This window comes from Sander vitreus, chromosome 20 (genome assembly GCF_031162955.1).
Source record: "Sander vitreus isolate 19-12246 chromosome 20, sanVit1, whole genome shotgun sequence".
Taxonomy (NCBI): domain Eukaryota; kingdom Metazoa; phylum Chordata; class Actinopteri; order Perciformes; family Percidae; genus Sander; species Sander vitreus.
Window position 1 is genome coordinate 20,032,854 of NC_135874.1, and position 11,109 is coordinate 20,043,962.

An 11,109-nucleotide genomic window follows, 5' to 3' on the forward strand; every position below is an offset into this window, starting at 1 on the left:
AGTAGAAGAAAAAAAAAGTAGCTGTCTGCTGATATGTTTCTGAACATGTGGGATCTCCATAAGTTTGAGTCATTTTATGTGCTGCCGACCAGACCCATGCCCGCCCATTAAAGTAATTTGTGGCTTAGAATGCAACTGTAATGTTAAAAACAAAAGTGCACAGCAATCGACGTTGTGCTTAGTCACAGGCAGTTTTTGCTTTTCCTCCTTTCTTACAGCAAGAGCAAGGATGTTGTTGACATCTGTTTAACGATACAGGGAGGGGTCTAAACAATAAGTCTTCTTCATCTGAGTCAAACTCAGGTCACAGCTCTCTAATTGTAGCCAGAGTTACTGAAAACAAAGTAAACCTGTGATGACACAAATGTTTTATTTCAGGTTTAACTTTAAATTGTTTACCTTATTGCCAGCTTTGCCGGAAAATTGCAAGCAAATTCCATATACCAGCTGCATAAATTTAGGTTAATAATACATAAATTAGCTTACAATAATAATTGTGTGTTTTTCTTCAACCCCAGCCTTACCATGTAATAAGCTGTGGGGTTGGCCTGTGGTTAAGGGCGTAGGCTTAAAACAAAATTAAGAAACAGAAAATTGCGAGAAAGGCTTTTCCTTAATTTAGTCGTCCACCATGCAGGACGAATGAGATCATGATCTAGTCTAATAACAGTGATGTGGGTTTAATCATTTTAACGTAAGGGTTTATATGAAATATTATCAGCTCGTAAATTAAGCAAATAAACCATGACGAAATGAGTCATAGAAATAAAGAGCCTCATCCGGTATGGGCATTACTTTTTTATTTTTTTATTTTTTAAATCAAGTGAAATTATTTGATATTGTGATCATTTCCACCTCGTTATCCAATTATTTTCAAATAATTGAATTTTTTTCATTTAATTTTCAAAGTCTGCATGTTTTCCTGCCAACATGTAGTTCCTGTTTCAATTTCTTTTTCATGTCAAGACGGTCCCAGTTAAAGAAGCTGGCCTAGACATTATGAATTCTTTTTACATCACTTGTGTCATATTTGGACATTTGCGTCCTTCAAACCAATAACTTTCAATCGCCACTCTTTAACTATCATGTAGGACTATAGTACATATAGTCACAGTGGATGTGTTCAGCATACATCCCCTGACTTCACTGCTCTCACAGCTGCCACACACAGATCACAGAGTATAACACAGACTAACTCTGGGTGAACTGTGTGAAAGGGGGCAGAGACGCCGAGTATTCTTCCTGCCTGCTTGGCCCGACACCAGGCTCAGATCACATTCGTTGGATGCTGCTTCAGAGTCGACGCACCTACAGTTTACTTTCCAGTAGAATTACAGAAGCAACCCCAGAAGTGTTTGTTGAAAGAAGTTGATCAACCTTTCTGAACACTTCTTTTTCCCCAGTTAGAGAAACCTGTACAGCATAAATCCATATTATCAGATTGGCTGAAAAGAATCTGGCCCCTGTGGTTGCTTGTCGACCACCAGAAAATTGTATTTACTACTACACTTAGCGCAACTTTAACCTTGACCATCGCAATGCTGGAGCATGGCGTTTGAGCTAAAAAGTGTACAAGGGTGGAGGCAGGTTTGGGATTAGTCAACCACATAATCAGCAAACCCCTCGGCATACGCTACCTCGAAGCCATCTTACTGGCAACCCCTGAAAGTGTTCCCCATAAAGTCGTGTTGACAGACGGTGAAAACGGCGAGACGGACCAAAAAGTAAATAAGTACCTCCAAAAACGTTTACAGCCCTAATCAAGTCCAGAGCGTTCCCTCTATTCAGCGCGCCTTCAGAGTTTTATAAATAGATATTATACTCGGCTAAATTGGAGACAGGATTTCGCCGCTCTGTGGCTGTCATAAGTTTTCTATTATTTGCTTTCACTTTAGAATATTGAAACTCTTAATATCTGGTTTCAGCCCGCTCAGCCAGTCTTCATGTTTTGGCGTCACTCTGGGGCCTCACACTCAGCAGGATTTTGAATGGACTCCAATCAAGCATGTTAATTTAAGGGAGGGGGGGGGGTATTTACCATATGACTTTGTTATTAATAAATTCAACAGAGGCCAGCCATGTGTTCAGCCAAATTTATAGTCTTTTTTCTTTTTTGAGCTACCGTATAGCGCCTTTTTATTTGTCAGTGGTCAGCTTGAAGTTTGTCTCGGGTTTTTGTCCTGTGTGAATGATTCATTTTGATGCATTTAAAGAGTCTTTTTCTCACACTGACTGTACATGTGTCTCTCAGGCTTTTCCCTCCCAGAAACTTGTAGAACAAACCAGACCACCTCCCAGAATCCTCCAAAATAACCTTGCTACAACTGTGGTGAGGCATGGCGCATTTCTCACACACAAGCCCTCAGTTCCATTCATGCAGCGCAATAAGCCAAACATATAAAACCATTCCCACCCTAATAAACAGGGGCCCTTTTTTCTCTGCCACAAAGGGAGCTGGCTCCCAAGAGCGTAACACTCCTAAAAAAACGGACCCCTGTATAAAACAGCCTGCAGGGAAAACAGCGGCCCTTTCAAGTGAAGGGAAATGCGGTGACAGAAACTGAGCCTAGGATATGACCCACCACACAGGCCCAATGGTACCTGCTGTAACCAGGTACCCCACATGATGCAAACACTGCCAATATGTCAGGATCGGAAAACTCAGTAAAGTTTATTCAATTGTGCTTCACAGGGGGAAAGTCTTTCTTTTTTGAGCCTATTGCTTTTTTTTAGCAATGTGCTAGAGTGTAGAAGTGTCTCAGAAATGCTGCTTTCTGCGTAAATAGTGGTGCTGCTGTGTGAGGGTTAGCAGGTGTATAGCCTCATTGTGGTTATTATCAGTGAACTTCAGCAGCACTGTGAATCTGCATCAGATTAACGCCTCGTTGACGCAAAAGCTCTCCATCTTCGTTTCTCTTTCTTTCTCTAAAACCGGACTAACTGTCAGACTATTACCTTTTTTCTTGTGCTCAATACTGAATTGGACGCCATGAGAACGACAGCTGCTCTCTCTGTTCTCTTTGTGACTTGGTGTGTATGTGTCATATGTTATACGTGTGTGTGTGTGTGTGTGTGTGTGTGTGTGTGTGTGTGTGTGTGTGTCTGATCTTGAGCGGAGGACTGAGGTTTCTGAGGTAAGGCATCGTCTCGCTTCTCACGCGAAGTGCATCTGATGTCGCACATCACATGGTTACATGTGTTCTCTGTCTGCACTGTGAGATTGGCTGAGATGTATGAGAGTTACCAATATAACACCTTACAGTACAGACTAATAGTGTGTGTTGTGCTGCTGAAATGTGTGATAGTGCTGGTGTCTTTTTTTAAATCACAAATTATGCCACGGCTAAAGATAAATACGTTATTCTTTGTATTTGAATGAGGAGTTGTTTTTGTTTTTTTATGAACTTTAATCAGTATTTCCTTTTTGTCATTTTTCAAATGACTGAGATGTTGCTTACAGCAGTAATTTCTGACTTTTGAATAGATGAATACAATATTTCCATAAGCTTCATGCGCTGTATTAAAGTCATAGCTCGGGAAGCCAGAAATTTAACAGTCTCCTTAATTTTCAACAACCGTTCCTCTTAATTTCAGTTTGATTTTAGTCTAAAAAAGAGAACTTGCCAAATTGCTTTGCCTGTGTAAAGCAAGTTGTTAAACTAACCACTGGGGTATTTAGCTTACATGAGGTAGTCCCGATTTGAAATGCTTTCAGATTGAACTGGCGTATTTAGTGACTCTTGGCCTTTGTTCTCTCGCAGTTCGGTTTCAGTCTCCTGACAGAACGAATTGTAAAAGGATATTGCATATTCGCTAATGATTTCCAATGGATGCTTGCAGCTTTAAATGCTTGTCTCTTTTTCCCCTCTTGACCTACTGTCTCACATCGCGTCTCGCTGCTCAAAATCAGGCACATTATGTTAGAAGTTTAAACAGCTCAAAAGCCTGATAGACTGCATGAATGAAACCATGAAGTCGGTGACATGCAGATCTGTAAACCGTGAGGAGATAAAGGGATGCAGATCCAGCGGTTATAGAAAAGAAAAGGGGGGGGGGGGAAGGCCTGAGCCTTGTCAGGAGGAAACTATAAATGCCTGGGTGTCTGTAGAAGCTGTGAGAACACTGGAACATCATCCCCTATCGCTGCGGATATCGGAGGATTGTTCTCATGTGAGGCACAGATGTGTGTGTGTGTGTGTGTGTGTGTGTGTGTGTGTGTGTGTGTGTGTGTGTGTGTGTGTGTGTGTGTGTGTAAGGCTCCAGAGATTTTAAGATATACTCTGCAAACAATTAGGAGCTGGTAGTGCTTCTCCTGTGGCTGTCTCTAATTAACACTGCAACAAGGCCTTAATTGGGAAGGAGATTTAATTTTTTTTCTGCTGCCTTTTGGTGTCTGTCTCAGTGGTTGTGTGACGAACAGTGGGAACAACTAAGTCCCCTGGCCGCCATCAGATTAACAATGTCAAGACTGACTACTTCATGTTTGTGTTTATCATCGCTTACAGGAATACATTTGACAAGTATTCTCGTTAAAAATCAGGTAAAAGTTTCAACCTTCTACCTCACTATTTGCAAGTAAAAGCTGTCTGATTGGAATTACCATGGCAACAAATGGCTTCTTCATTTAGGCTGGCGTTTATCGTCGCCGAGTATAGTGCACTCACCTCACCACATAGACCAAAAGTACCTCCTGGAAGTAAAGCAGAGTGAGAGAGCCTAATATGTTTTTTTTCTTTGCTCTTTTATTGTATTGCCGTGTTCCAGTAAAGGGCCCAGTCACATGGAGCCTCTGAGCTCGTATTCTCACAGAGAGAGCGCCGAGTCTCACTTGATAATGAATGTCTGTGGTGAGAATCCCATTATGGCGCTACTCCATCAAGCCTACAGAAAACACAGGAGCGCAGAGGCAAAGGCATTTAAGGGCCATATCATTCAACTAGATGAGGGCTGCCGTGCAAATCAGATCCTCCCTCAGCACACGTCTGAGTGTGTGTGGACAGAGAGATGAATGCATTCACACACTACAAGAAGCACCCACCTCACATTTGAGTGAGGTCAGTGTTTTATGTCAAAAGAAGCAAGTTGTCAAACTGACAAAGCTACACATTCAAAACAACTGGACGGAGGGTGGGATGCTGGTGGGAGGGAGGTGGGTGAGTGGAGTGGAGAGGAGAGGAGGGGGAGAGAGGGGAGGATCAGCACTCACCTCTGAGTAGACTGCTGCTGTAGTTGGAGAAGGAGTCAAAGATGCTGTTTGATGCCATGACAGGGAAGCCAGAACAGTGAGGAGCCCGTTCTGCAGTCGATCTCCACTGACCTTGGAGAAAAAAAAACACAGAAACGAAGTATGAGAGTAAGAGAGAAGAGAGGGAAGGAAGGAGAGCGGAAAGGACAAAACTCCTGGAGCTCGGAGCCGATTTGCAACCAAGAATCTAGGGTTTGTGACTACCGCAGGAATCCTAAGCCACAAGCCTGCAGAGAGAGCAGCAGCATGTGTTAGCAGCAGCACCAGGAGACGTTGGAGAGAGAAGTGGAGAAAAGAGGGTCACAGGGAGAAAAGAAAAGAAGAAACTGAGAGAGAAGGCAGTTGAAAAAGAGAGAGAAGCAGTTTAAACACAGGCAACAGCAGCATTTGTGTCTCCAGGTGTCGAGGTAGACTCACCAGGGCTGGAGATGAAAGGGGGCCCACCTAATGGAGCCTGGGTGGTGGAAGCGGGCCGGCGTGGAGGGCTGGGCTTGTGGTCCTCTGTCACACAGCGGGCTGAGGGTCTGAGGTTAGCCAGCTAGCTTGATAGCGTGGTCTGTCTTTCTCTTCCACGATGGTGGTGGCCTGACTGGAGCGTCAATGCTAGTAAAAGGCTAAAAGCCACAGTCTATCTGCATCCTCCTCGCCATCCTCCACACAGAGGCACACACACTCCCCTCCGTGAGTGGTGGAGCCCACGTCACATGTCACGTGTGGTCACCGGGCCTCTCCCTCCCACTCTCTCACCCTACTTCCCCTCCCTCCTTCTCTCCCTCCCTTCTACTCCTATCGTCTTTGCTTTTTCTCTGGTTTCTCTGCATCAGTTTTTACTTTCCATGCTTCTCCTTCTTTGATTTGCCGTTTTCCCTCTCACTTTTGATTGGGCGTCCAAGTTTTGGAAACATTCTATTTTCTTTTGAGTTCAAACCAGGCAGCGGCCTGCGCCACTGTGGCTCACTGAGGTTTGCAGAGAGCACCGAAACCACTATAGAAGAGCTGGAGAGGCATTAAAATGCATTTAGCCAAACACACCCCCAAAAAAGAGAAGAAGACAGGAGCGAATCAGATGAAGAGAAAATGAGAGATAGCTGTGGCTTTAGCCGCTGCTGAGAGGCAGGAACGTGTCAGTCTAACGGCTGAACAACACTGAGCATGTTGTTCTTGACTGTATATGTATGTCCTGTGCTAGTTTTATGTTTGTCTGACTCACATAGCACATCTGTGTTTGTAAGAACTGGTGGTTTTGGGCCTGCAAAACCTCCACCCTCCCTTACCACTCGATAGTATCATAATCTCAGCCTCATTAGGAGCAGCACTGCCGTTTGCTCGACTATATTTGTGGCCTAGCCTAGTCTCTTCACTCCTGTGAAAGTGCAAAACGATTTAACCTGATTGTGGTTTTCACACTTATCCATTTTCTAGGTTTTATTTCTTTGCTCATACAGTATCTGCGTGAGATTTCATACCACTACTGCTTTTCTTTTTCTGTACTTTTTCTGCTATTTATTTGAAAGTTTCTTCTGCAGTTGTGAGAAAAAACAGGACATTATTGATATTGCTCCAGATTCATACAGAAATTAACTAACAAGCAGAGTGATAAATGTGCAGTCAGAGAGAAAGACTAACTGTGTGGTGCTGTTAATCTGACAATCAGTCCTACAGTATTACAAGCATATGTGTTTGAGTGTGTGTGTGAGTGCACAAATCACTGACATTTGCAAACCTGTGGTATCCACACTTCCTCTCTCCTTTCTCCTGTCTCTCAGTGACACACTGACCATGTCTGGCCACGGGACAACAGACCCAAACCACTGTCTGGTCACTCATATGACCCAATTGCAACCTGTGTGTGTGTGTGTGTGTGTGTGTGTGTGTGTGTGTGTGTGTGTGTGTGTGTGTGTGTGTTACTGCTTCATTCTGCTTTGTGTATGGATGTCAGCCCACGTTGTCCTTTGCTAATTGCTGGACAAAACTGCTGCATGGACCACAGCATGTGTTTGTATGTGTATATACAGTACCATGTTCTGTGTGTGTGTGTGTGTGTGTGTGTGTGAGAGAGAGCTTGCCGCTCTTCCTGGTAGCCCGCACTGCCCTGTAAATGAGCAGTTGCCGTTGAGTTAGGCGGCAGCGCGGGCTAAATGACACGGCGTGTCGGCAAGTGTGGCCGAACGCTGAGGCCACAGCCACGGCCCCAGGGCTTTTATCAGTCCGTCCAAGCGGCCACTACAGGCCTCTGACTTAACCTCACACACAGCGAGGCTTCCTCTTCTAACACCTCTGCTACCTCCCAACATGGCCTCGGCCTTGGCCTGCCAGCCCAGGGACAGATTACAGCTGTGTGACTCTCTGCTGAACAAGAGGTACTGCTGTCTAACACTGCTCTCTGCAAAGCCACGGACATGATGGCTGCTTTTGTTCTGAATCATATTTAATATTCTTCATCATAAAAAAGAATTAGATAGTTAGATAGAGGGTCTCAGCTGGGTTCTGGTCTCATCTGTGTTTGTTTAGAAAATGGGAAGCTCAAGAGTGCAGGTTTCACAGCACAAGGGCTTGTGGTTGTTTCAGTTTATAATCATTTTATATGCATGTATTTATGCAAGTGTGACTGTTGCTGGTAATAATTCATGTTGTTTTGTTGAGATTTAATTATAAGTGTGTAGCTTATTTTTCTGCTCATTGTTTTCAGAGACTGTTTCAGATTATTGACAATTTCCTTATTTTTGTTGCATCTGGATTTTCAATGAGGAATAGAGAAAAGCTAAACAAATACAGGCCCATCCCACACCATTGTGAAAGAACGGGAATTGGCTCCATTGTAGTGTAGTCCAAACTTGACATTTGAAGAAAGCACTGGAGTCAAGGCCTTTTTTCTCCATCTCTCCGCTCTGTTTTTTTCTTCTTTGTCTAGGTAAACATCTGCTTCATGTTTTGAAATGTATCTCATGGCTTTGCACTGCCCATGACTGTGGAAAATAGTCTGAAGATCATTGTGGCCGTCTTTCACTCAATTCTTTTTCCCTTGCCCAGGCCTTGTTTATCAAGCCCCTGTATTTAAGCTTAATATAACTCCTGTTTTGCTGAGAAAACTGTGGTGGTTTAATCACTGTCAGTGGTCCTACGCCTCTCGGGTGTGGCTCGCGAGGCAAAAAGGACCCAGTGCGGTCGTGCGTCCAGCTGCAAAGGGGCTTATTTTGTGGTCTAAAAATTGCAGGCTTCCCCATATGTTCCCTATAAACGTGGAATGCAGCGTGGGACTTGAGGAGGCTTTTATAATGAAGTGGCCGTCATTGCATCAAACACCATGGTCCTGCCTGTCTCTGGGATAGGCCATGGGAGCCCATTTTTTTAGCTGTGTACCCAGGTCCAATGTCCTACCTGCTCACTCACACCTCGTACTGCCCATTTTATTCTAATTATATTAAACTGCTCATTTCACTGACTGATGTTCCTGTCCACTTTCAGTACACCATACCAATAGTCTATTCTTGTTAATTATAACATTGCACAGATTTGATTTATAAACCGATTGAAAGAGAGACCCTATTGGCTTTACATGAAAGTTTTACATACAAATCCTATTGATACAAGACACAATTTCTTCTGGAATATCTTCAACTAATTTTCAGTATTTTTAGAAGTGTCGGCACTCTTAAAGAGGAAGTTGGCATAAGCCAGTGTAAGAAGCAAAAATATAAAACATGTAAAAACTCCTAACTTGTCACATTTTAAATAAACTGTTGTCAGATCACATCAGCAGCCATACAGTGGAAACCGTTATTCCAAAGAGATTCCGAAGTTTTTAGAAAGTAACACTGTTACCGACTCAGCATTGATCTCTGTGTCTACATGTGTGTGTCCATGTTGTTGTCATTGTAAGCGAGGCACTCCCAGATGCAGTGGTTTTAGCGTGCGGCATCACGGTTGGAAATGATCACCGGGCCCATTATTTATTTATTGGCTCCAGGCAGCAGACATGGAGACTTGACTGTGGTAACTACACAGAGAGGAGGGGAGTGGGAGCGCTGTCTCGCCACACTCAGTTTGGAGGAGTGCTACATGTATGCAGTAACCTGTGGTGGGACCAAGACAACTGTAAGGTTATGATGGGTATATATCAGTAGGAGAGGAGAACATTGAGAAAGATGACAAGGAGCAATGATCAAAGATGGGCGGTGTAAGGACAGATACGATTTAATGTCATAATTAAGTCCTACACATTGTGATAGTTGCCGGGTGAGGGGCGTAGCGTAGCTGTATTCCTTCAGTGCAATGTTGCACCTCTGGTACCCGCAAGACACATTACCTTGTTTACAGGTAGTAAATCCTCCATCCTACCACCTAACCCAAGCTCTTCCTGTTATTCAGAAACTGTGCCAACGCAAAGGCCGAGCATCCAGTTTCCTTTACAGCAGTTCAAAATCTTCACAACCACTGGCAAAGAGCTCTTTAGCTTACTTGACAATTCATGGGTGTCAAATAGTTCCTCCTGTGTACCTTTAGAAACACAGGAGAAACACACATAAATAGATAAGTCACATCACATCAGGCTTCAATCATAATATTTTAAATATTTAAATTAAGGTATTTAAAGAGGAACAAGTGAAGTTACGTAGTCTGCGCTTTTTAGAATTTTTATTTTCCAGCAATGTAGTGATAGCTGAAAAATATATATTGTATACTATTTTACTTATTAATAGGCATTATAGTAGATATACATGATAGTGGCACGAGAAGTAAGTCTCAATGCTTGTTAAAAGATAGGAACCTTTATCTATACACATTTAAAAAACAGTTGGCTCAACTTAAAATATAATATATAAAAATGAGTTCTAACTTGTCTATTATATCCAAGTGGTTACACTTTAATTGGATTTCTGGTACTTGAAATGATAACTCCTGGCTGCATCGTGTTCAGTTGCTATTATTTTAAAAAATCAAATCAAGAAGATGAAAACAAACTAAAAACACTAGACTCTTCATGGAGCGCCTCCATGTTTTTTTTTTTTTTTTTTAAATCAAGTTTTGTTTCACAATGGTTATCACATTGTGCTTGTGTGTTTTGTGAACCACTTGTCTTCACCAGAGTGGTAAATTTACACTCAGCTCTGAGGTACATAGAGGCACCACATCATGGCAACAGAGCAGCTGGAGGATGAAGTGCTGCAGCCTCACATAAAAGCACCCGTAAACCCGAGACCTCAGTTACCCCAAATGCCCCAATGCTCAACACACACACAGCTCAGCCCATGCCAGACCAGAATAGAGCAGACCATGGTCTTGCCACAAACCCAACGGATCCCATTGACCTCAGTGCATCATCAGGATCTTTTGAGCTAACACAGGTGGAATGTCTTTTTCCGTTCACTATTTGATCATTACCGCTGAAATGTGAAATGCATATTTTCTGAGTTGCTGAGGGGTTTTCGCTTTGCAGAGTTGCAGTTAGTATGTCAGAGTGCTACTCTCACCATGTTTTATTACCTGTGCCTGTATGCGTGCATGTGCCTGTGTGTATGTGCATACATATTTCCTGTGGTTCAGACATGGGTTGTGGATGTGACAGACGAGCCTGCTCGTCTGTGTGGGGCAGGATGTTCCTTTCCAACAGATGCACAGTGGTTTGTTTAGATACTGTGTGTGAGCATGTGTCGCTGTGTTGCTGCATTAAAAACAGTCATATGTCCAGCGTGTAGGCAGTGGCCTTTCTTCACGCTGTAAAAACAGACATCGAAGCTCAACTCAATTATAGTAGTTCCGTAGCAATTTAAGATGTAAATGAAGTGCTAAGTTGCATTGTTACAGTTTTGTAAGACATATTGAGCTCATCTACTTATGTAAAAATTGCAGTAGCACAATGAAAA

At 43.0% G+C, this 11,109-nt stretch overlaps 1 protein-coding gene across 4 annotated transcripts in view; it reads right to left on the reverse strand.

The window, feature by feature from the left end:
• The window catches only part of runx3 (RUNX family transcription factor 3), a 47,713-nt gene extending 41,726 nt beyond the window's left edge, over positions 1 to 5,987 (reverse strand). For 2 of the 4 annotated variants that reach the window (XM_078277214.1, XM_078277213.1), the window contains exons 1-2: positions 5,663 to 5,986; positions 5,207 to 5,317 (exon numbers count right to left, since the gene is read on the reverse strand). In XM_078277214.1, the coding sequence (XP_078133340.1) occupies positions 5,207 to 5,264 (58 nt within the window). In that variant the 5' untranslated portion in view covers positions 5,265 to 5,317; positions 5,663 to 5,986. Of the gene's footprint in view, positions 1 to 5,206; positions 5,318 to 5,662 lie in introns of all 4 variants that reach the window. The other 2 variants (XM_078277215.1, XM_078277211.1) reach the window with 2 other exon arrangements.
• Positions 5,988 to 11,109: the final 5,122 nt, after the last annotated feature.